Source organism: Spea bombifrons, chromosome 6 (genome assembly GCF_027358695.1).
Source record: "Spea bombifrons isolate aSpeBom1 chromosome 6, aSpeBom1.2.pri, whole genome shotgun sequence".
In the NCBI taxonomy this organism is placed as follows: domain Eukaryota; kingdom Metazoa; phylum Chordata; class Amphibia; order Anura; family Pelobatidae; genus Spea; species Spea bombifrons.
Window position 1 is genome coordinate 1,707,094 of NC_071092.1, and position 26,524 is coordinate 1,733,617.

General features: G+C 40.8%; 1 protein-coding gene across 1 annotated transcript; it reads right to left on the minus strand.

Annotated features, from left to right (window-relative positions):
* Positions 1-1,080: 1,080 nt before the first annotated feature.
* Positions 1,081-18,235, minus strand: TASOR (transcription activation suppressor). Its single transcript, XM_053468701.1, has 23 exons — positions 17,643-18,235; positions 16,076-16,215; positions 15,600-15,692; positions 13,576-13,648; positions 13,052-13,143; positions 12,328-12,489; positions 11,625-11,746; positions 11,403-11,434; positions 11,151-11,256; positions 10,726-10,829; positions 10,359-10,462; positions 9,916-9,988; positions 9,511-9,585; positions 8,485-9,165; positions 7,212-7,627; positions 6,659-6,779; positions 4,347-5,257; positions 3,826-3,948; positions 3,487-3,646; positions 3,116-3,221; positions 2,845-3,023; positions 2,608-2,766; positions 1,081-1,902 (listed from the first exon to the last, which is right to left on the minus strand). The coding sequence occupies exons 1-23, from the start codon at positions 17,899-17,901 to the stop codon at positions 1,400-1,402; spliced, it is 4,794 nt and encodes a 1,597-aa protein (XP_053324676.1). The 5' UTR covers positions 17,902-18,235; the 3' UTR covers positions 1,081-1,399.
* Positions 18,236-26,524: the final 8,289 nt, after the last annotated feature.

The window sequence follows — 26,524 nt, forward strand, 5'->3', positions numbered from 1 at the left end:
GTTTGTGTGTTAATGCTGAAAAACATGCTAAAGCTACTAGTTTTAGATGAGTACACTTTGGAAGTTCCTGCATTATCCCCATTTCCTATTAAAGCTCCCCAAAAGTGATTAGGGGATAACCATTTACTCATGGCTTTAAATCTGCTCTTTGGAACACCAGGTATAGACCACTAAACAACCGCTATTAGCTCATAGATCAGTGATCCTTCAAAAATCCAGTCAAAGGGAAGAAAAAAAAAATACACTAAAACCACACAATTTTCGTAAGCAGTTCAGTCCCCAGAACACACAATTCACGGGTGGATAGCGGCTCAGCTGTAACTACACATTCAAGACAGTTCTATACCAACAACGTACTTTAATATGAGTTAATAATCTGGGGCTGTCGCCTAAAGAGACCACGTCTCAGCAGATCACATTGAACAATAAAATAGCAGGAATATTGTCAAAATCCTCTTGATACCAACTGAATTCAACACTGGACCAATACAGCCTTTATATACACGCTTTCAAACACTACACGTTGCAAGGGACACCAGCGCGAGGGCTTGTAAATTGGCAAAAAAAAACTGCGGATTTACAGCAGCAAAATCCGGAAAATAATTGGTAAATCCTCAAAAAATTAAAGCTAGCATGCACTCACATGCGGGAGATGAAGCGATCGTAGGTAAACGTAGGAGCCGTCAGGTGGACAAAAGCAAAATTCTGCAGATTTTACAACGTCGACTAAAAATGTAAAGGAGCCGCTCAGCTACCACATGCATTAAAGTGCGCGCTGTCATTTCTAGCATTGACCGTGTACAGAAATTAAATAATATATATATATTTTTTTTACTCAATGCATTTGAGTAAATAAGGTATAATACCAGACAACCAAGTGCATATAAGTTTATTATAGAATGAATGCACCATTTCCATAGTCTATAAAGGTTTGGTCAGTGTAAATATCTGTTAAAACAATGTTTTGTACCTATAGTTAAAAAAAAAAAAAAATACACAAAAATTTCAATGTTTCAAATATTTACAAATATTTTGAGGTATCCATAAAATAAAAAAGTGTGGCTTGTGGGAGTTTAAATTTGACTTAGAACTGCATTATAACAGCCACAAATACTGTTCATATATATATAAAGAAAAATAAAAAAAATTTGTGCAAACAATCCTTTCAATACAATGGACTTAAAAAAAAATAATATTTATTTGCTTGTTGATGTTTTTTAGTGGTACATGCCATAATTTCAAAATGAGGCAACAAAGAAAAAAGGACTTTTTCTTGCCAAGTATAATAAAATGCATAATTCACTTTGTATGAAACTGAAGAGTCTTAGAAAAAGTCTTTTTATATACATATATAAATATCTTTTTCCCCCCAAATATACTGAAAAAAAACAAAAAAACCCTATTTTAGATGCCATGGTTTTTCCCATTCTGAGTTTTGCGAGGGGTCCGATTCTGGCACTTGACTGTATGAATTTAGAAAATAATTTCCGGGCTGAGTCTGGCTCGCGAGAATGGGGTACATTGCCGGAAGAAATGTCTGATGAGTGAGGACGTTGAAATGGTTGAGCTGTTGGGAAATGCCCAGCTGCGTGTTGGGATATTCCTGGAAACCACTCAACACTTCGTCTGCGGCGGGCGTGCTGTTTTCTGCGGCAGCGGAGCCCGTGGTGGAAACCGGAGTTACCGGATGAAGCTCAGTTGGGTCGGGATTTGGAGTTGGGTTTTGTGCTATGCTTCCCGTAGCCTCGGGCTGAGAGGTCGCTATAAAGTCCGGCTGCTTAGTACCCTCCAAGGCGTGAGGTTCAAGTTTGAGAGAATCTGTGCAAACTTCTATCTGCGGTGTCTCGTCCTCCGAATCCAGAGACATATCTTCTTCCTCCTTCACATCGGTTTCTCCTGGAGCTACATTAAAAAGAGAATGCCCTGAATTTATAACGTTAAAAACGCTACTCACTCAGAAGACTTTCCGAGATCAGCATGCTGGCATCTTCAATCATTTGTGGTGCCGTGAGGGACCTTTTGGGGTGAAAGTTGGGATTTTCAGAGAACAGGCAAAAAACAAAACAAAACACTGCTATTGATGTCCCAGCTTGCTTCCCAATGGTTCGTTGCAGGATAAAGCCTGGACGTTAGTGGAGAGATATCTGGAAACCGCTGCACTTAATACAAAGCAAGCCAGCTGCTGATGTAATTAGAAATTAAAGGGAAACGACACTACAGTCTAAACATTTCATTTATTTCATATTCTCTATGATTGAACATTTCCCTTTAATTTTCATTCACAACAAATAAGAGATAAAGGGGTTAGTGAATCACAATATTAAAGTGGACCTGACACCGATACAGCATTCGGTTATTAAATAGTTTTTCTGGGGGCTAACTAAACATATTTGGCACAAATCTGCCTTCATGCGGTGGAATTCTACGCGTTTATACTGGTTATTTTAGCTGTAACACCATTAAGTAGGTTTATTTCATCGAGCTGTAAAGCGGCAGATCCAATTCAGTTAGAAAAAGAAGTCACCCGTCAACCAGCGCAGAAAGAACTAGATGGCTCGCTGCTTGGAAAACAGAAAAGGGGCCATTAATTCATACAGATTTGGATACCTGTCTGAGTCTCTCCTCTCGCCAACTGGGATAGGCAGTTTTCCTCAGGATTTGAACTACAGAAACCAACTTGGCTCGTAAAATTCCGCATAAAATCCTCCATTCTTGTGACCAGAATCCCGTTGTCGGAATAATTGGGGAACAAGGAAGGATCCTTTTCTGCCAAAACAAAATAGAACACGATGAAGCAGAGCGTAGCCACGGCCCACGTTTACCAGACACGATGACGGTTTTCACCTGTTAGAAAGAGAACGTGCCGCTGCTGGATGTTCTGGACCTGCAGCCGGATTAAACAGTCCAGCTCCGGAGCTTGTCTCGTCTTTGAATCGCAATTATGATACGAGAGAATCTCCACCAAGTGTTTCTTTTGATAGGTGTTTAAGAGAGTCAGAATATTCAGTGCGTTTGCATTTAATCTGCATGGGGCGGGAAAAAAAGGCAGAATTAAATAAGTATAAAATAAAAGACGATGACAACGTTACGAAGAAAAAATAAAAAGACTCCTCACCTTCCCAATTCCTTGAGTTTCTTTTGAAATTTACAATGAATCTTCCACTGCCACTTCGCAGAGATTGCTATTTCTTCCAGAAACGCGAGGAATTTTTTCAGTGCATCTGTGGAGAAAAAAGGAAACATTTGGTTATCGTCATTTTATTTAGCGAGTTTAACTGCCACATTGATTAATATATTAACATTGAGTATAAATTTGGCCGCTTTAGGAAAGCCGACAATTTACCAATCACAAGCTTTGCTATTTCCGCCGCTTGAAGACTAGAGTGAATAATGATATGGCTATTTTAATAGAAAAAAAGGGCTAATTTTTTAATTTGCCATATTACATATACAAATAAGTAATATTTTAGATTGGTAAATTCTTACCAACTGTCATGGTTTCAGGATTTAGCACCGTTTCATCAGACACGACAAACCCCCCGGAGACAAACAGTTCGTTGTAAGTGTAGTTTTTCAAATCATCCAGCGAGTCGATGCCAGCAAAACTCACACACGGCAGCTTCTTCAGCGTTATTAAAGACGGTATCTGTCAACGTAAAACGGCGCGGTTCATTAAAACGTTCTGCGGCCGTCGCATGAATCACTCAAAGAACGCTGGCTAAGAGACAGATTAACCAAATCGATGCCATTTTTATTGTACAGAGACTTTTTTCAGATTTGCTCATTATGAAACACATCAGGCCCCTGATTCACATCGTCTCTTACCTTATGAATGAAGTGAGCGATGTCTTCATTCTGAATAATTATTAATAGTTTATCTGAGGACACGCTGCACGACAGAAACGTGTCCGGATGGCATTGCGCATTGCCAAGTTTCAGAAGATAGTCCTAAATTAGAAGCAGAAATGCAGTTAATGCTCTATAATAAGCCATTTCTTTAACTTTCTGCATTTGGGTCACCCTGATTTAAGTTTCCATCTTTCATTTCAATTCACATTCCCATGAAAACTATAAATGTGCGGTCTGAACACCCTATAAGGCTATACCTTACTTTATACAAGCTTAATAAAAAGGTGAAATAATGGATTGAGATTTTTACATTTCACAGTTTTTTTTGTTTTATGTAATTAAACTCTCGTCTCAGAGCAACTTCCGCTGTAGAGCCCATGCCACGCTGCATTCACACACATTATATACTTGAAGTCAAACTTAAAATAAGCATGAAATAAATTTTCGTACTTTAGCGTACACCCAAAAAATTTATTAAATAAAAAAAAGAAACGTACCCTTATTTCTTCACAAATTGCATTTTCCTCCTCTGCGTGAATGTAAAATTTGATGACGTTTTTGTTCACGTGCGTGAATATCTTTACCAAGTTGTTGAACACCTCGGGGTGCATTTGGCTGATCACGTCCACGAGGGCCGTTTGCGAAGCAGACAGTTGTTCCGGGACGCTCGATACGGGCTTTTCGCGAGCGTCCGCTGGGAAGTCATGGACTGGAGCACTATCCTTGTCCAGGGCATGTCCTACAGCAAGGTCGTGCTCGGTGTCTTTGGAGAATGGCTTAATATCTTCCTTTTCGGCTCGATAAAAACGATGCGCATTCTGAGAAGCATCTGTTCCGGGTTGAACGGGCTGCGGTTGACCACATTCAGCGTTTTCTCGTACGTGTTCTGAAACCTCTGGCTCCGTTTTGATTTCAGTGTCTACATTACAATGCATTCGCTCTCTCGGGTTACTACAGGAAGCAACGACACTGTCTAACTTTTCGCGCAGATCTTCTACGTACGCGTCCACAGAGATGTTGGACGCCTGCTCGTTCAGCCAGTCGGAAAGTCTGGCGACGCGCTCGTCGGATGAGAGCAGGGGCGCTGGTGCTTGGCCGGTATACTCCACGTCTTTCTGTTTTAAAACCTTGTGAAGGCTCTCAGAGAAAGTTCTGTAGGCGTCCATTACCGCATTCTCAATTAGACCATTGTCTTTGTGCTTCGCTTTGAAGTGCTGCTCCCTCTTTGGCGGCGTTGCGGAGTGCTCCCTGTAATTGCCTTTGAGTCTTAGTGTCTTGCTCCTTTCTTTCCTGTTGTCCTGAAGCGACGAGGAGCTGGCACTTCTCTGCCTCCTCCTGTGCAGCGCCCTCGGATCTCCGGGGGGAGCACCTCCCGGGGACACAATCTGTTCTTCTGAGATGGCCAGGCCTGCAGCAGAGAATAAAGCATGGATAGCGGTCAGCATGAGAAGCTCCATGTGGTTATACCACCGAGTGGTTTATGGTATTGTATGTTTAGATTATGTAGAGTATTTTGCTGTGGATACATATCAAATGGCTATTCACTAAAGAGGTTATTTGTGCCACAATGAAATCTGCTGGCGCTACATGAATAAAATGTAACCGATTCCGTGAAAACACGATGAAACATCTGAGGGTTACCTATAGCTTCTCAAGTACCTCTAACCCACCAAGCGAAAGCCCAAAGGCTGCTGGCCAAAGACGATGCTAGTATGGAGGACTCGCAGCCTGAGGAGTCTCACAGACGCTTTCACTTAGTCAAAGACGTTAACAGAAAAATAATTCACAGTGTATTTAATACACACAAGCAAGCTGTTCAAGAAAAAAAACTTCCATAAAACAGATTAAACGAAGAGATGAAAAACTAAAACACGTGGAAAAGGATGTTAGACGCGCCATTCCAAACCTTCCCGGAAGCGATAACACCACAGCCTTGAAGCTAAAAGATAAATGGTGGACGTTTAGCGTGCCCAGAAATTCCTTAATAAGCAGATCCAAGATGTTTCAAAGATTTCCTCCCTAAAACACCAGCATCGGTCCTGGAAACCCGGCGCTGCAAGGCACTGAAGGAGTCGCGTGTGTTTTGGCACAGAATCCATAATTGCCGATTTTCCTAATGTACCGGTTATTAGGTCTTATTCTGATGTGGAATTTGTGATATTTTGGGTGAGTTTTCCTGGCTCAAACACCACACTGAGCTGCTGCTGCTTTATAACAATGCTAATGGAGTCAGTTCCTTCATCGGCTGGGTCATTAAGACAGAGTCATTCTGTTTCCCACAGAAAGAGGTTGGATCAGAAGACCTGGCTTGTAATCAGAGTTCCTGTTCGTCCTGATGGTGTTCACTGGGGTCTTCAGGGACCTTGCTTTGTGCGCAGGACCACAATCTTGCCCTCCCCAAACCGGGCCACAAAGCCCCAGGCCATTATTACCCCTCCATCAATCTTTACAGGCGGCGCTATAATTCTGGTAGGTAGCGATCTCCGTGTGATCCGCACACACAGATTCGACTTCCAAGTAGCGGAGTGCGATTCATCACTCCAGAGAATGTTTGAGATTGCACATTTTAGTGAAAACGGGTAATGAGTGGTCAAAAAAAAAAAAATGCATCCAAAACCAAACGGAATGCCTTATTTTTTTCTCCCAGTCGGATGATCAATTTAAGGCGGTCAACGACCAGATAAAGCACAACAGAGTAAACTCATCTCAGCTAAAAAGCAAATGTCTTGCATTGCGACCTTTCATACAAGGTAAACGCACACAAAGCATTACGTTTGTTTAATGTTTCGCGTTTGCCATCGTATCCTACCTGTGATCGGAATAAGTTTCCAGTGCATTCCAGACTCCGTGTTACTCGCAGCAGAGCTCTGGCGGTAGAGGCATTCAGTTGGAGTACTGGGGCAAGAACTGATGCTTTCAGAAGGTGGCTCCTAAAACACAGACAGAAAAAACAGACAACTAATAGAAGTAAGGATGAATCAATTCATTAGTGATTTAGCCCCTATCTTCCTCTCAAGGCCATCAAGAGGAAGTCATTAAAACATTTGTTACACGAGGGTAACCAAACCTAATGTAACATACTTTAGACAGACTGAGGGCACTCAATGTCACCAAGGGACGTCACCTTAACCAACAAAGAATCCCCATCGAGTCAGCAAATGCCACTGCTCCCAACGAGTCCAGTAAAGCCACATTGTCAGACTAAGATCAAGATCCCTCCTATCTCATTGTAACAGGAAGCCGTCGCCAACCATACGGACTTCATGTTCCTCCGGCCGACAAAGGTGGGGTGGCAGAACGTGAAGCCTTTCACATGGAAAGGCAAATGGTCTCTGACCGTATAAAGAGTTGTTTCTTCTTACCGCACTTTCTTCAATGATCATTTCTTCCCCGGGCTGAAAGGTGTCATTCGTAGGCGATGTCAAAACGGCTGGGCTACTTTCTCGAGGCTCAAGGCTTTGTGGTCCGCATTCTCCATAGAATTTGTTTTCGTGATGCCTTGAGATGTCTCTGTCCGTGTCATGCGTGGAGGGAACGTATTCACTGTTCTGAAAATTCTCATGGTTTTTATTTTCACTTTCTCCATCAAACACTTTGTTTAGACTGTCGGTTAGTGAAGAGTTAAAATAAGTGTCCGCCAGGCAAGACAGTAGTGCTTTAACACAGTCTGTTGAGTCATCAATCGGGGATTCAGGATTCTCCTGGCGCAGGTCTGTGTCTTGTCCGCCAAGCGCAGAGATAAAAGAGGACATTGAATGTGTATTTTCAGACGTCTCACCTTGGAGGATATACATGAATGGTTTATATTAACAAATAAATACCATTTATTCACATTTCTGTATAAAAGTTGGTAGTAGACTCCTACCGTGGTCTAGAAACATTGTCTCAAAGGAAACATCTCATAGGGTTATATGTATTTAGATATGCAGCATATTATCCAATAGCAAGAAAAAACACCCAACAGTTTTTATTCCTAATATCACATGAAAAATACATTTTTTTTTTTTTTAGAAATATTGTGCTTGTTTAAACCAGTTGTAGTTTCTGCTTATAATATGTTTTCAGGCAGCTGCATATTAGCCTTTTGTATGAGTTCTTGCTTAGTTATTTTAGCTCTAATCTACTAGACAAACACCCCGACTCCTTATCATGCTGCCTGTGGGGAACCATAGAATGGCTCGGTCTTTAGCACAGTCAGACTAATGAAAGTCTATGGAGGAACGGACTTCATTAGCGTTGCCATAAAGCATCAGCTCAGTGTGGTGTTTGAACCGGGAAAGTCACCCAAAATATCACATGACTGACAGCAACGGCGGCTCCAGGTCTGCAGATCAAAGGAGATTATTGGCACAAAATGTAATAAACCCAGGTTTTTGTCACCAACCGACATTACTGTATCCAGGGCTGGGGGGTAATTACTGTATCCAGCAATAGATTTTAAGCCCAAGGAGAGTTCTGTTTTTAATGGAACTTCCCCTTGAAATATTACTTCATGAAATGCACCCATATTATTAAGTGCATCTACAGCAAAATAAAGATCCTTAATTATCAGTCATGGGTTAATACAAGAAACTAATCCTTATAACCAATGTAGGAAGCCAATATAAAAGAAAATGGAAAACTAACTCCACTTACAGTTTTGATGAACGTCCTCAGTTTTTTGGTGTTTCCACTCGTTCTCCTCTCCACTTTCAAGTTTTCTTTTGAGCCCACTCACTGAAACCTCAGCTGCTTCAGGATTGCTATACGCATTCTGCTTCCTACTCTGAATTAAGTTAATTAGACCCGTTATCTTGTCCAAATCATACTGATCCGAGTGATCACCTACTCTTTGGGGGCCACTTTCAGCAGGGGACACCAGTGCAGAACCTTTTCGGCTAAGCGGTTTTGGGCCTTCGTGGTCTTCCTCTATAGGTTCGTAGTCAGACACCGGGCTAAACTGCTGGAACCTTTGATGTTCCCTACTTAACTCTTGTGCTTTATCCACCGTCAGCACATACGCCTCAGGTCCTAACATATATTTACGCAGATCTTCCTCAATGCGGCTTTTATCTCTGGGAGCCAGATAAAGACTTTTTTTGTAATCCAGGCGAGAGTCATACGGCTTTGGGACATACTCTTTGTATTTATAAGATCCCTCTGCCTTTCTTTTAAGATATATACGAATGTGTTTTTCAACTACCATGTTTAACTCGGCAGAGGCATCTCCCTGGCTCTTGTGGAGAGCCATGCGCAGAGCGGACACAAAGCTTGTTAGGTCTGGCATGATTATATTGTTGTCTGCTGTGACGGTAGAACTCTTCGAAAAGTGTGAAGCTGGTGAAAAAAAAACAAAAAAAAACAACAATGAATGCAATTATTAAATGTACTTAAGCTAAAAATAAATCAATAAATGACACATTAACAAAGCAATGGTAACGAATCTCTTAAAACCAGAAGCGACGCAGACATTTGTCCACTACAGAATAAGAGAGTCACACCTAAATAATCCAAAAACATTCAGTGTATTTACAGAACACAAAATCCGCTGCAAAGGCTTCACAGGTCTCCCCTAAGCAGAGCGAATCATTTTGAATCAGGGGCGCACGGAAAGTATTATAAATAAATGTATTATTTCAGCATGACAACTAACAAGACGAAAGAACCACGAAGCGCACTCACCGGGTGTCAGGGTTTCCCGCGACTCGGGGTAAATAAACAGCGCATGAAGGACGCGGGATTTGCCGCTCTGGGAACCTACAATGAGAGCATGTGTTTCAGCAACATTTTCAAATGGAGGAGTGACGAAGGGATAGTAAGAAGGGATAGTAAAGCCGTACAAGAATGTCCTACAATTAAATATTTAAGGTGTGATGAGGTCATGCTTAAACCAGTACTACATCTTTAGGATGTCCGAGGTCCACACGTTCTTTCATACGATGTGTATTGCAGAGAAACAAAGTTGTTACTTTTAGAAGGGCAGTTATTCTGCTGTCTCAGAGATATAATCCACCGCTAGAAAACAGACGGCTGGCATTTAGTATTTTTTATAATCCCTTTTTAGTTAATTAAAAAAAAAATACCTACTATACGACGATGTCATTTGCGATGGGAAATACAGAAATAAAAATCCTTTGTCTGCCAAGGGTTTAACCAATGCCTGTTGAAAATCAAAACATAAGATGTTGAAATAAGTGATAAGATAAACCACACGTATGAGGCCTTGGCTGCACGTCTTACGGCCGGAACACTGGTATCTCTAGAGCTTTTTAAACAGACATTCTGACTACCCTGTATCTGCGTAAATAACCTTGCAGGGCCCTCTTTACCTAATCTATAGCGCTGAAATAGCTGTGTAAATTGTTGGGGCTATATATATATATATATATATATAATATAATATATAACATAAATAACCGATAATAAAACACTAGGGGTATTAATATTCTAGACACACAACATTCTGCCGATGGTTCTCCACGTACAATTAGCGCGATCAAACGCAATCTGTTTAAAGAAAGGGGACTCACCAGTTTTTCCCTATCGAGTTTCTGCAGCAAACTCTGCAAGTGGTTTCCAGTCCGTGTTTTGTCACAAACTTCATAGAGACGACTGAATATTCCACCAACCATGACTGTTAAAGCGCAACATGTAATTATAATGAAAAAGAAAGCATTTAAGTGAAGTAGCTGCATACACCTTACATACAAGCCGTGTTTTGGCGCATCTATTTCACTTGGCAAGCGACACAAAACACCACCACATCCGAACGCTTTGCACGCACACTGCATGTGTTGAAGATTAAAATACAGATAAATAAGGCTGCGAACCAACGCTTAGTTCTGGTTTACTTGCCATCTCCAAATACTTCAGGGAATACTACAAGAAATTACGCACCTTCCTTTGGCTTGTTGTGAGTTTCTTTACAGAACAAAATTGATGGAATTTTCTTTTTTATCTGGTCAAGTCGCACAAGAATTTCCAGGTCCAGCTTCTCTGGTCTTATATATAAGGGAAAAAAAGTTAAAAGGATTTGTTTAATACTCCGGAAACACTTTTTTTTTTATCCGCACTAGCCAAACGAGATTTGCTTTAGGTGGGCAAACAGACATACCGGTCATCCACGGAAAATGTTAATAGTTGGAGGCTATGGAAGAATGATTAATTTAGATTTCAAAAAGGGCATCGGACCGGCTTGTTCGGCAACGAGGGTTCAACATCTATAGCAATAATAAACTGGCTACAACGTCTTCCATCATTTATTAGTTCTGTGCTAAACACCACAGCTTGCAAGAAATACCTGAGAAATCAAACATACTCACAATCTGTATGGGAAGAAGGGGCCGTTCGTGGATTTGAAAGATGCATAGCACAATAGTTTCCCTTTACTAAGAAGCTGTCCTCTCCATAATGTAAAGATGCTCCTGTCTGAAGAAATTCTAACATTAGTTCCAGTAAATGTCATTTAAGTTATCCCCAGTAGAAAACTTACAATGAGTCTCGATAAACTGAAATAACAAATATTTCATGAAAAGGCGCGAAGCTGAATACGCGTTTGAGAAAGTAGTACGTACCATTGCTCCTGTCAGCGTTGAAGTTTACAGTTCTAGGGAAATAAAGAAAAGTAAATTGTTTTTCTGCTCCAACAACAAAAAGTCTTTCGGTCAATTGGTATAACGCACAGTACCGACTACAATATTAACTTTCCAAACGATGGAATCATCACGTACGCCAAACATGTTTAGGACACGAAACACCCAGCCAATAGAACAAACATTTCTCAATGATTTACTTACCCCGAGACGGACGGCTGTCTGTGCATCATGTCTTCCTGATAACCAAAGGACACAACTGCATACGGGCAAACGTGCCTCGGTCTGTTACGGATCTCGTCGACGGCGTACTCATAGAAGTAATACTACAGACAGGAGAAGCAAAGTCAGAATACTTCAGAACCTGAAAACAGGTCGCCTGCTCCGGGTTTTAGTTATTTTTATATACCAGAACGTTGTTAGCGGGGGCATGTAAAATATAATATAATTAAGTATAAGAATGAGACAGGCAGGATTACAGGCATATGTCTGCTGTTTTAGCAAAGCATATGACTAAAGTACAAGCTGAGGAGAATGCCTACAATTGTGATCTTTTTAGATCACTTCGAGGCAGGACAGGAACAGTTCTAGCTCATGAAAGGTGAATCTGTGACGGCATTTAGCCAACGTGCCACCAGAAGTGTTTGGCTCGTCACTTTTTTATTCATGACAAACACAAGATAACTAACCACAAAGAATTGAATGAGACGCCCGTTTTTAAGATACAGAAGTAAAGTCTACCATGGTACGCGTTGGCTATCCAGATAACCAAAACGTTTTATGATAAAAGTGTATGGATTGAGATGCCGCATACTTATAACAGCGAGGCAAGTCTATGAATAAGCGTTTAGCTTGCAGGTGATTGAAACGATGTTTGCATTGAGATGGAGAATACGTGTACAAGTACCTGAGTACGTTCAAACGCTCTGTAACTCAGCAACGAATTCACCGTGTTCGTGTTCTTTAAGACATGGCATTCATGCTTAGGGGCCGGATCCGAGGCCCAAGACCCACCATGGGAGTCCATCTGATTATTCCGCATGTTGTCGTAAATGTATTTAATCTTTCCCTATTATGCAACATTGGAAACAAAATTAAGTGGGGAATACTGACTGAAAGCACAACGTACACCTCATAAAAATATCTGCACTGCAAAAAATGTACTAAGGCAACGAGAGTATTCAGAGTGAATTTCTGGAGAAAGCACAGAGGCCAGCGCTGCTACAAACCACTGGTGTTATTCGTCCCTTGGACATTACAGACGACCTTCAGACAGGCCCAATCCTCTAATGACTAAGGACCCTAAGCAGCTCCTTTCACTGCAACATCTGTTCCTTCAATTAGCCTAAACATCTAAAAATAAAAATGCACATCCGTGTTTCTTCAGCATCCTCCATGACAACGGGTGCCGTAGAGCTTCACTTTTGAATCAGGTTCCTTTGCTTACAGCAAGAAGGGTTTTATATAGAAATGATTTTCTACAGACAGACATCGCTATTCTGACTGCTCATAAAGATAAAAACAGAGCCAGAAAAATACACAACAAACAAGAAAAGTACTTATTTACACTGAAAATAATTTACAATAAGCTACAATCAGGCTCTTCACACAACTCCGTTCAAGCTATTTACCTTGATTACTTTAAATATGAATATATTGCCAGCCAGCCCTGCCTCTAAGGGATTGGGCTGTAATAGATCAGCAAACTTTGAGAGATACACCCCTGTGGGAAAGAATATATTGATCAATCAACAGAAGAAATCATCAAACCACACAGCATTTTAGAAAACTAAACACACGTATCATCTGCAGACCAACAAAGGCCCTCGCACTTTAGATTTCTGAAATTTGGGATATTTATTATAAAACGCAAAGGCATTCGTTATCTATGCTGCAGGTAAACTAGTATAATTCCGAATGTCTTTCTATAACTGCCCTGACTATGAAAAGGCTTCTTTTTGCTCCCAACATGAAATCTCTTTTCCATTAGCCTTGGAGGACGTCTCCATGTTGTCTATAAAATTCTATGGATGGTAAGATCTGGCAGGGACGTTTATGATCACAGGAAATAATAGAGAACCCCTAAAGATATAAAACAATGTATCCAACGGCCATTCCTGACCCAGGAAACCCAACCATGAAGTCTTCTCCTTACCCATGGATGGCTTCCCAAGGGTAGTCAGTCTAGAATGCCCCACATGTAGTCCTCGTTCTGACATACTGTGCACCTAGAATCAATCACAAATATACCAGTAAGTGAAAATAAGGCCTCCCCGACATAAACCACTCTGATACGCTGACAGGTTTAATCTTTAAAACCAGTTATATTCTTGTCAGCAGCTGCAGAATAAAGAGCTTCACAGTTCCGGGGGCAAATTTCTTGAATCCTCATCACCCTTTTCAATGTCCAATTTTAAAACGGGACGCTAAATTCCCAACCAAAAATCTTCTACTGCCTCCTGATGCCGCAGCGACACAGAGTAAGGATGTGGAGTCACAGGTTTAGTCAGAAAGGATCAGCGAGGGACAAGAAAGCCAAGATCCATCTGCTGCCGGCATGTGGGGGTCAGAACACCCAGGGCCAGTTGGCAGCTAACTTTATATACCAGCAGAATATCCTCAGGCAGACATTCTGATGCTAATTTGTAGGAAGAATTATTTTCCCACAGACAGCACAGCTGCAAGATCTTCCCAAATACGTCTGCAAACTGAAAGATGGGGCAAATGGGGTCATTATACCTCCTAACACCTCTATGAAAGGAAGGCGGCGGCAGGGTATGGTATAGTTTTCGCACACGTGGAAGACACGTCTCAACATGAAGACCAGCTGCTTCCTTCTAAACCTCAGCAGGAGTCGGTCTCCATCTTGCAAAATAATTTTGCCCGATGAGGACCGTTCATGGCTGAATGTTTTGCTTTCAGTTGTGCTTATTGTGCGTACATGATGCGGCTCCCAAGCGCCAGCCTAACATCGCACCAGCGTAGGATTTATTTCAACATAACAAGGTACACGTTATGCGAAATACCGATATATATGGAATTCCCCACATGCAGTCCATTCCTCAACACAGCATTCACGCCAGTGCGTTTCACATTGACCGTAAGTTTCTTGGTCCAAGGATAAACTATAGGCATTGCCTCCTATTTTAAACGGTATATTTATCCGAGCATAAAATGTGTTTGACTTGCACCAGAACAGAATGGGGTTTAGCACAAAATGTAATACCGGCTGAAATGCCCATTTCACTGGATTTCATCGCAGCCGGTGTTACACTGTTTTTACGAGAAATGTTAGCACGTTACTGTTTTCTTTTTGGCATGTTTAGCCATTTGGTTGGGAGACAGCACCATGTGGAATATTGTCATTTCCAGGGCTGGGGGTACCTGGCTCATTAGAGTTTCATTATCTACGAGCTGGGTGGCTTGATACATACAGGTCCGCGTTCTCCATTCCCCACACAAGCGGAGAGTCATGCATTGGGTGCTCATTACATTTGCAAATTCTACACTTGGACTTCCTTATGCTTTGTGTAACAGTCACACTTTAAAGAAATTGCCAACGTAACCAAGACTTCTAATTTAGCCACTGGCTACTTTTGCTGCAGCTATTGCTTCCCCCCCCCCCCAAAGCAAAGACCTCTTAAAGGAAAAAGATGATCGTAGGCAGGGGTGCCTGGAAACATATGCAACTCTTAGAAGAGTACTACAAGGGTGCGATTCGTAGGGCTTAGTCTTGACACTTTCAATTTCAGTATCCCGATATGCAACCATGTGCAATATGGGAGAATTATAGGCAAGAGATTTAGCGTATCTATTAGCAGAAAAAAATGCATTCATGTGAAAGCCAACTCGAGGGCGTTCTCGAACATCTTCTGCTGGTACACACTACAAAGATTTTAGGCAGTCCTCTCAATCTATAGACTTTGCGCCAGGAAAACTTATCAAAACATAGCATGCTTGTCCTGGAAAAGCCGCCGAGGACTTCTGATTAACCCAAGGATAATAAACCGCTCTTCATCACAAAAAAAAAAAAAAAGGGCACACACTATTTGGAGGAAATTTTTTGGATTAACAGAGAAAATGAGTTGTAATCCAAAAAAAATAAAAAACCCAGACACAAAAAAACTCAAGATTGCTGCAAAGTAAACTTTTAATTAAAATACTCCGGTCTCTCCTTACCTGCTCTTGATTAACCAAAAGAAACGCATAAGACTCTGCAAGCTCTTTATCTAGACGGCCTTCAATTTTCAACTCCCTTCGTTTCTCAGTAAACTAGAGAACGTGGGCAGGCGGGATGGGGAGAAAGACAAAAGGAGTTTAAGTATCAATTGGTTGCAATTTTCCTTGTTGGTTGCATTTTCTTAAAATAGAAATACGATACTTTTAACTTCATTTCCCCGCGTACATCTCACTCGTTATAAAGTTTCCAATAAGCTGATTTTACCAGAACTACGTTCATCCTAGGTTTCCTTTAGACTTTAACCGGTTGATTCTACATGCAAATGGTTCCTGTTTATAGCTCAACATCATATAAAAAGTAAGATAGTAGCGAGGATACCGTCGGGTTGAAGTAGCGAGAGACTAAGGATAAGATTCCGATCCCTGACTGATGTCCAGATGTGATTGTAAGTGATTGCTGCACCATGTTCACTAACCTCTTTCTCCAAGAATTCATTATGAACCAGTCGGGCACATTTGTAAGTGAAATTTGCCTTGGAGTTTGCATCCAAGTATGCCGAGTGAAGAATTTTCAAAATCTCTTCAAACTCCCGAGAGTCAGAACTAATTAGTTGAGCTAAAACGAGGAAAAAAAATAATAAAAATAGTGTTACTGGCAAAGTACCATTTCTAAACAGATCACGCACCAAGCTAAACGAAACGTGACCCTTAAAAGTACTTTCCTGGCATCCCTGGTTAAGAAACTCAGATCCACGCAATGAAATTGACAAAGCGAAACGCATATTGAAAGAGTTTATTTTACCTCCGCCGTACATACAATTGTTAGAAAATGCCTACTACTAAAAACATAGATCCGCGTCCAATAATAGACCGAGTAATACACTTCCTCCCATGATTAACAGAACAAGCAGAGATTACATCTTCATCCATGGCCAGCGTTGAAAATCATTAAATCATTACTTCCCATACGCATGCAGAACCGAAGCACTGACTCGATTTCAGGACCTCGTGGGAGGAGACTATATTATGCACGTAACTGAAAATACGTTTAAAAACAAATAAAAATGCCAGGTCAATGGCTCTAAAAATTAGCTCTAGTGGAAAAAAAGACACGATTGTGAAAAAAAACGCTCTGAAATTGAGCATATGTTGGCATAATAAAAAAAATCCACACAGAAGGCAGGTTTTGCAAACTGGATATTCCCTGGAACCCAAGCTATTCCCAACAGGCATTTTAATGGTTTCTCACTAACATAGAACATCTCTGTTTCACCAACAACACTTATTGAATCCCAAAGTATTCATTTCACCACATTAAGGGTTCTTAATCATGTAAAATTAGAAAACCTGTAACTCTTCTGGGGACGAGGTATGAGCCCCTAATTACGCGTTCCAAAAAGACTAGCTAATAATTACTAAAACAATACTCTAAATAGGAACAATTTTCTATGTAACCATAGAGTCGGAAGCTTCCAGTACAATATAATCTTATTTCACTTTGGACAAAAGCCAGGTATTTTTTCCAAGTAGCAATAACTAGATCTTGATTGAATATTAATATTGGGCTCCAAACTATACCTCTAGATCTAAAGAAAAAAAATTCTGAAATCCACTTTAAAAGATACGCTTGAGCATCACACTTATCACATGCTTCCCATAGTGCATTTGTAAATGAGGCTCTATTGGGTAAGCACTGCAGCCCATTTTTGACATCTGCTGTATTAAATGTGAAAAAAGGTGGTCTTAATGCCTCCTATGGTTACACACCCAACCTTGAGGGTTGAGGCAGCAGCCTAATCTTTTATAAAACTATGCTTACACAGAACACAGGGTTCTGCGGGGGCGTGGTCTTGAACTCAGCATTCGCTCCTCAGAGCGTGTGAGCTCACTGCGCGGATTCTTTAACCAGCGATACACAAGGTGCTGTCCCGAAGAGGGTGCACACGTCCTGCTTACAGGATAACTCTGTTCACTAGCTCGTACCACTACCCGACCCACCCAGGGGCCACTTCAGTGCCCGAAGCGTTAGTTTTCTCTATTGACCTCTCTTATCTCTGCTTTTTCTCGGGATCTGAAATCGTTTCCGAGGAGCTTCCTCTTGGGGTCGGGTCCCCGCGTTGCTCTCGCTGCCCATGCGCGGGAAGTCACTTCTCTCTGTCCCCGGCGCCTCCTCAGCCTGGGGAAGGCCGCCGCCATTTTGCGCAGCCGAGCCTTGCACGCCGCCTCCCACGCTGTCCTCCATGACTGGCTTCTCATCCTTCATTGTGTCGGCGTGAGCTTTATCAGAGCAGCCGCTCGACATCTTCTCACAGCCGAGCACCCAGATCACGCGAGGATCCCGTGTGTGTATCAAGTATCCGCTGCGGGGCGTGGACAGTCCGTACCCCGGTGAGGGGTAGAGCTACACTGCGTCCGCGCTCTGATGGTCCGTTACCCCCAGTGAGGCCACCACATGCCCCCTAGCTTTCCCTCACGGCGCCATCTCGCAGCTTCCTCTTCGCCGCCTTCAACTCTTATTTCTAAATGCGACCAACGGTGACGCAGTCGGAGGGCGGAGCCGAAGCTTGCAGAGGCGGAGCTGGAGCGTGGTGGCCAATAGGTGGCTGGTGCTGAAATTCTGTCAGGGACGAGCGCCATGTTGTGTCGCAGTGTGTCCGCAGCTAAGTGCGGTTCGCGGTGTTCACGGCTTCGGTGCGCGGCTGGCCGGTGGTAAGACGGGGCAAGAGCTCGCCAGACATCGCAAGGGGATCCTCTGTCCAGAATAATTTGCAGGGAGGAGGTCGGGGTATGCACTGTGTCCATTTGTTAATAATATTTTATGTATTTCCAGGTATGCTGCTGGTGAATGGCTTCCCTGAGGTAAATCCGCAAAAAATGATCTTAATTAGAATAATAAAATAGTTCAATAAGAATGATGTACGCAAAAATGTAATTTAATTGCCATCTGTTTAGGTCGTTGAAAGAAAACCCTTATTTTATCTTTTTCCTTAAAGTCTGTTATTTCCAGTAAAAAATAATTTGACCAAATATCACAATAACATCATGACAAGAGCCACGTTATTTGTTTTGCAGTTTTCTACATCAATATCAGTCAAATTCTGCTGTGACTCCGGGAACTAGTCAGGTAACTGCGAGGAGGCAGATTTGGTATAGATTTCTATAGTTTGTTTTTTTTTTTTGGGGGGGGGGGGGTTGTTGATGTTACTTGCTTTGTGGAATAGACAGTCTTGTGCCGGTTATTTGCGATAATTTGTCCATCTTGGGTCAACTTATGTTATTGGCGCATCTGAAATGGAGGACATTGAAAAAGTGGTTTGAAGGTTATATGTGCTTGCAGATAACCCATGTAAATGAAAGCACGTAGGCTACCAACAACATGGAAAAGTTAAATATTAGTAGATTTAATATGCAATAATCTTTGTTGGAAAGATGCGGAGAAATCATCCCTAGATGTTCTCTGGTGTTAAGGGGATGCGATGCTGCAGCCATGTTGATCAGAGTCAACAAAATGGTGCATTTCCCCACGTTACACACATGATTTTTTCCGGCTTCTTAGCCAGGTGATAGGCGGTGGAAGCAAGAATTAATTATAAGACATTTTGTAGATCTTTTCTCAAACAGAATTTGGCGCAGCCCACTGACATGAAACCTTGAAAATATTACCGTGGTTACTTTTAATCATTTTTATTATTCTTCATTGACAAGAATGTAAATAGTTTCTTTTTCAATTTGCGATGAGTCTATTCTGGTACCAGAGGTCAGTCTAAATAGGTTTACGATAGGTAGAAGGGGTCTACAAAGGGGACCGATAAATTAGAAAATATATTATTTGCAGGTCAGATTACCCCTAAAGTCTGAGGCAATGTTATACTTAGCTGATTCCTCTGGGGCTGCCGCTACTGAAGTGCCCAGACTGTATGAGTTGTTCAAGGCGGAAGAAACATCTTAAATGGCTGTAGAAGAGATGAGCACCTCTTACAGGTAAGAACGTCAGGCAGAAGATCTGGTCTCGGGCAATAGATTTTGGATGCTTAGAAAGTACGAGGTAACAAACCTGAAGAATAGTCGATGAGGCTTTTTAGACTTACATCTTCAAGCCATAATCAAGATGCTGCTCACGGTTCAGTTTAGTAAACCTTAACAAGGCAATCAGAAGCCATAACTGTTTTTACGGTTTTGTGCCATATTAATATACCTGATCAAAAACCATCATGAACGCGTTCAATGCAATGAATGAACAACGTTCCCTATGGTGGTGCAATAATGGAGTGTTAGTACCTACTTCAAAGCATGCATAGGTAGATGATAGCAGTATCAACTTCAAGTGGACATTGTATGGGAACACTTATAAAGAATAGTATAAAGTATAGCAGCACTTAAAAGTTCAAACTATTGGGCGATGAAAGCGCTGTGAAGTGTAGTGTTCATACTATATAAGCTGCGTACTCGCGTTCCATGGGGTGCTGTGTACCTGTGAAGCTTTGGCTTGTTAGGCCGTACCTGGGTTCTCTGCCGGAGCTCTAGGAGACAGGCTGTAGCAGGCATACTCAAACGTGATAAAATGATGTAAGCTTGAGGAGCAAATACAGGTGCGCAACTTTTAAATGAATTTAAAAAAAAAAAAGTAATTAAAACATTTGAAAAACTTGTGGCTGCGTGTCTTATGTTTCTGTGAAGAACCGCAAACGGATTTTCGATGAACTGTGCTACACATGAGACTTGCTGCTCTTCAAAAAATGAAGGAAAGTGGCTCAACCTTTCGATGATGGCGGCAATGCAAATTTCTGCCATAGACATGGATTGTCCTCTGGTGTCAAACCATTGTGAGCTGGAGGAAATGTATCTGACCGAGGATAACAGCGGCAGGATATAATAACCCAATATACAAACATGTAGCTTTATTTACCAAGAGGCATTGACGCTGGGTCCTAGTGAGGCTGACACCAGCTCAGATTATTAAGCAGTTCAGGTGAAAAAGTCTGCCAAATCCTTGTGACATCAGTTACCGGGGGTTACAATGAGCAGCGTGTAACCTGCCAGATTCCCGTCCTCCACCTAAAAATGGCGGCCTACTTTACATTTAACAGACAGCCATGACTCGTCAACCAAAAATATTCAGACATTTAACTATTAAAGAAAAAACGTAAATCCTTTATCACCTGCTCAAGTCAGATATCTAGAATGGACAAGCAATGCAGACTTACTCATATGATCATTTATAAGTAGGATCTTAAATAAATGGAAATATTTACGGAACTGAAACAGTTTATGTATTTCGAATGCTGACTTTGGTGAGACCTCGGTCATCTTGGAACATGTAAGGAATACAGTCTAGTAACTGTTTACAAAGCATGGTGTTCCCAAGGTGTAAGTAGAGAAGAGAAACCTGCCTACAAAAACAGAAGACAATGTGTTTAAATCCGACAGGAAAAAATATTTTTGTCCAGGCTGGTGGATCTTTGAAAGCTTGTTGAAGAAAAAAGGAATCTAGAAAAAAAAGTTGGAATCTAAAATTGACAAAATCATCTTAATAAATGTAGCCAGTGATCTGTGTCAGATCTGATTAAAACAAGATCAGTGACCTGGACACTTTCTCGCCGTGCACCAATAATTGTATTTAATAATGTTCAAGTACCTCCCCTGCTGGAGATTACGGGTGTGTTGATAACGGCTTGGATATGGATTGTGTGATAAACATAACTGAGCCGATCCTGTTGTGACCAAGGCACGTCTTGATGGAAGTCGGTAGGGAAATGTCCAAGTGGCGCAGAAGATGGTGCTGTTTTTGGCTGGAACTGGAGCATGACACGAAGACACGAACATTCACAAGTTTCACGGATTCTGAGACATGGAGAAGAACGAAATGTTTGCTGAACTCAGCTTTCTTGCATTATCCTGCTGCTGCTTCAGCATCTAAATGTGGCTCAATACTTCGTGTTAGCCTGGGTGGTTTTAGAAATATACAAAGGAGAGTGGGGTCTAAAAAGCTGGGGTCTCATTGATCATGCAATATAGCACATGTTACAGCACCATGCATTTGGAAAAGAATGCCACTGGGCAAGAAGACTTCCTTAAAGAGTTTGTTGATTCTCAATTTTTGATTCTCTCATTTTGTTTTTTCTTTTGAGAACAATATTCTTGGATTTCACATTCATACTCGTGTTATTTGAATTCAGAATGTTTCAGAATTTTAAATTTTATTAACCAAATATCCAACAAAGGGAATAGAAGGGGAGCTGTAAAAAAAGAACTTTAACCTTTAACCAGCATATACGCAGCATGCAGCCAAGCCTTCTTTGGATGCAGGAAAATCCAACTTTTCTGGTTTGGAAGCCATGCGGTTTGGAGGTGTTGCACATGTGAGCACACGCTTGTCATCGTGAGTGCTGGAGAGAGACGACTGTACGTTTAGTCATCCCAGTGTCTGTGCTGCTTCTTGTTGGATGTCTGGGAGATTACAGCATGTGATCTAATTTGATATTTACTTTATTTGGTTGGAATCAAAATGTAGTTTTCCTGCAAGCTTAAACTCAGACATTTAAGGTTACTTATAAACAAATGCACGTTCCAAGAGGCTGCCCTTCCTGCAAATGGATGTCCTTTCCTTTCCAGACAATTGGGTGCCACCGTCTAACTTGAATACCGCAAATAGTGGAATTGTGCCAAAAGGTAGAAATATCCCACCTCTCTGCAGAGAACCGGTTTCCGGCGTCCGCAGTATTGAAGTGCCTTCTTCCACCTCGGTACAACCGTATTCTACTGCTATATAGTAATTGTTGCTACGAATCGTGCTGGACCACAACATGTGGACTGGGGCAAATACATCTTAAATTTAAAATGGGTATATATCGCTGGTGCCCATGGTTACCAACAATTATCTCTACTATTCTCTACGGCTCTCCCGTCTGATGTAAGGGTGCTGGGTGGATGTCGTTCAGTGATGCAAGATGCTTTATGATTACCTGGTGTTGCATCATGTCATTAGGAGAACTTCGGGGAGAGCAGGGACCGTGTCAGCAAACAGTGTGAAGATGTTGCAATGGTTATTAAAAAAAAATGATATTAAAAAATAAGCGTAAGGATACCTACAGATTATCTAAGGAATAGTATAGTATGAATTTACCAAATAGATAAAGCTGTCCGCTTTCTAATGGAAAAATAATCGTGCCGGTTTGGGTTTCTGTTATCTTGGTATTGCACCCTTTCTTGCAGTGGGCGTTTATAGTACTAATAAGCTATTACTGCTCTTTTGCAGTATTATACAATATGAAGAGATTAAGATAAGTGTTTTATTGCTGTTTATGCTGTGCCTCTTGTCTGTACTGATAAAATATTACTGTGGGTTCCAGCACTAGTTCAGTTAATGTTGTGCAAAACTGCTTGAGGTTTTGTATATGATAATATCATGTAAGCACAACTGCCAAAAAAGACATTTCACACTCACATGGCTGAGCACAAATAACACGGCTGTCCAGGAGACCATCTACTAGTAAAAAAAGGGGGGATGCAGGATATATCCCACCCAGCAACCCCTTTAAACAGAGAGTGAACAATCAAAAAAAGGAAGGTGGACGGTTGCCAAGTGTGTAAAGTAATGGTTCCAGCAGGTGGCAGCAAAAAATCAGACATGGCGTGAGGTTTCTGTGATTGTAAAAAAAAAAAAGGCATAAAGCAATTTGTTATTTATAACGTTCAAACCAATTGCGGAAAGTTGGCCAGTCCACCATATACGTTATAGGAGTCCAAAAGCCAGGCACTTTTACACATTTATACTCACCTGCCCCAAAAGAGATATGAAGTAATGTAAATCATGCTGGTTTTAAACAGAAATCCCGTCACTGTAAACTAATTTCTGTTGCAGAGAACAGATGAGGTTATTTATCATTTTATATAGTGCCATCGTATTTTGCAGCGCTGTACAATGAGTAAAAAGGACATTAAAAAGTAGTATATAACATATCAATTCGACTTACAGAGGCTAGAGTTGCACAATAGGTAAAAGTGCCACTGTTAGGGATGAACCAGCCACACTAGCATTACTATTATAAAGTATATATATATATATATATATATATATATATATATATATATATATATTGTGACAATGCTGTAGCTGAGGGCCAATAAAGCCACATTCAGCCTATCCTGCTCTCTAAATGCTTCACCCAAGGGAATCACACACATAACTTGCACTTTTTCCGTGCAACTTTACTTTAGCATTTTCTTAGAAAAGCAATAGGCATCAGAACTTCTAATCCTCATTGTTTCATACACCAGCCACAGAAAATCTGTTTACGTTTGTAACAATATAACTTCTTTACATACATTACACAAATCTGTCCAGAAACCGATATGCATATTAGATGTTCTTAATACCTTGATGAACTTTGTCCGTGCCTGAACTTCTCGTGTTCGGTAATCGTCCAGAACATTCTGTTTAGGTTTCAGTGTTCTTACCTTTTCTATCTCTTGTTTATATGGTGATGCCAACTTTTATCCACTTTGCTGATCATTATAAACTGTTCTACTTCATCTTCAATATGTAACCTCATCTGCGCTGGTAAAAGCCAATCCTCCAGCCAAAATAATTTCTATATTCGGCAAGCCCAGAGATAACAAATGGCCATTACAAAGTACATGAGTCAGTCCAGGCTTACAATTCAAGTACTGCCAACGTCCCAACAAGGGTTGTCCAGTTCTATGCCAAAATAAACAATAGCATGGCAGCCCTAGGAAATGAAAACTAAAGCCAACATATATTGTGTAAAGATGTTTTAAGAAAACCAGAACACTTTGTTTTGGGGTGCAGCATTCTGTTCTAAACATTTTTTTTATCAGTGTATGTATTATATATATATATATATATATATAACACATGCATTCATTGGCCACTTTATTAGGTAAACCTGTTCACTTGCTTGTTAACACAAATAGCTAATCAAATCATCTCAAACTTGTTTCTTGAACATGACAATGAATTCATTGGACTCCCAACAGCTTCCACAGTCACTAGATGGTGGACAGGAGATTTGCATCATGGATGTGCAGCAACCATGTGATGCCATCATGTCCATACGGACCAAAATCAATGAGGAATGTTTCCAGCACCTTGTAGAAAGTATTTCATGAAGAATGAAGGCAAAAGAGGGTCCAACCCGGTACTAGCAAGGTGTACCTAATAAAGTGGCCAGTCAGTGTATATATTACATTATAGTAATATATTTTATGTCGGCTGATTAAGGCTTTCCCCCCGTAATGAAAACCAATTAACATCGTCTGATGTGATGACTGCATTATACCTGCAATCGTTTTTTATTTTGTAAGGCTTATACGCGATTGGCGTCGGCTTTGTCGATGGTTATGGGCTGAACACCAGACAACAGGGGGCAGAAGTCCAGTTTAACTGCAGACAATACTTGTCATCTAACAGTATTTAGATGCTCAGACCAGAAGAGCATCACAGAGAAACAAGGCATTGCTGGAGTGGGACGGTATTTCTTCCTCTGTCTCTCTATGGAGGAGGGAAATTAACGAACTTGGTGAAACATTGGTACGGACCATTGAGAAATGGATGTTTTAGAACAATAACCGCGGAAAGGATTACCAAGACGGAACTTTTTTTTATGAAGTCCAATTCACATAAGCAAATAAAACACCATCAGAAAAGAGATAAAAAATCTATGGAACACGTTGCAAACATAATCCTGTGGTCTTCACCCAAGACTTTGTCCAAAAAAATTCTCATCCATCAGTTTACATCTCACAGGTTGATTGATTCATAGTTTTCAGGCACTTTCCTAACACGCTAGGACTTGAACTCCATCTCAGGAGTATATGAGCCGAGTGTGCTTAAGGGTTCGTTAACAGTAACGTGTTCCTACAGGAAAACACTGACAATGTTTTTTTTATCGACCAAGACCACTATGGTGTTGTGAGGACACTTTGTGTTCATTTTGATATGATTGTGTGCCTAGGGGAGTACACAGTTGGAGAGCAATACCAATATTTAATTTGTCGACTTTCATATGAATGCTAGAAGAGGCCCTTTGAGTGCAATCCACCAGGAAAGCATAAAAACGACACAAAGAATGAAGAGTTGAACGTGATTTATTTTAGCTTCCACAGCATCAATTCCTTTATAATATATATATATATATATATATATATATATATATATATATATATATATATATATTATAGTCTTCCGTGGCCAAACATACAATACCCTCTCTTTTGCCTTTTGTCCAACCATTCCCGACACTGTCCACCTTGAACACACTCATTTAACAGACTTCGAAGCTGAATAAACCACAAACTAATCATATTGTAAACTATAAATAAAAAAATGAACAAGTAAAATAAAGCACATTATTTTGTGTTCATGTTTACATTAAATAGCACTGTATACCTGTAATCAATTTCTCATAAAAATGTAGAACCCGGTATACTTCTTCAATGGAAACCATGAGAACAGTGCGTCTGTTTCCCACCAGTAATTAAAATGTTTCACCTTTAGACATAATATCACTGTTATTTACAGAATATATAATCTTTACAATAGAAAAGAAATCTCTTGTTCCTTATTTCAGCGTATCTTTACAAATTCAAAATTTTGATCCAAATTATTACTCAGCTGGATGTCTCTCACATTTCTATGTACATTAAACTACCGATATAGCTAATGCTGTAACGAAGTGCTACTTCACCGGAACTTATGTATAGTGTATACAGTATAATCATTGAGGGCCGATATGCAGAGCGTTTCTGTGTATGGTGTCGATAACTAATAATGTTATTTTCAAAAATGGGAAAGGCTCTATATAAACAGTTTATTTTAGGTGAATTATTAATGTGGGGGCACAGATTTTACTTTACTGATAATGCTGATTATGCAGTTATTTAAACCCATAGGCCAAGCAGTGAAA

What these genes read in the sequence shown, in the direction of transcription:
- TASOR (XM_053468701.1), bottom strand. Translation starts at nt 17,901, where the DNA reads ATGTCGAGCGGCTGCTCTGATAAAGCTCACGCCGACACAATGAAGGAT. An exon ending in GCGGGAAACCCTGACACCCG is followed by an intron (nt 9,166 to 9,510) that starts GTGAGTGCGCTT and finishes TTTTTTCACCAG; the next exon opens with CTTCACACTTTTCGAAGAGT. An exon ending in TGAGGACGTTCATCAAAACT is followed by an intron (nt 7,628 to 8,484) that starts GTAAGTGGAGTT and finishes ATATCCTCCAAG; the next exon opens with GTGAGACGTCTGAAAATACA.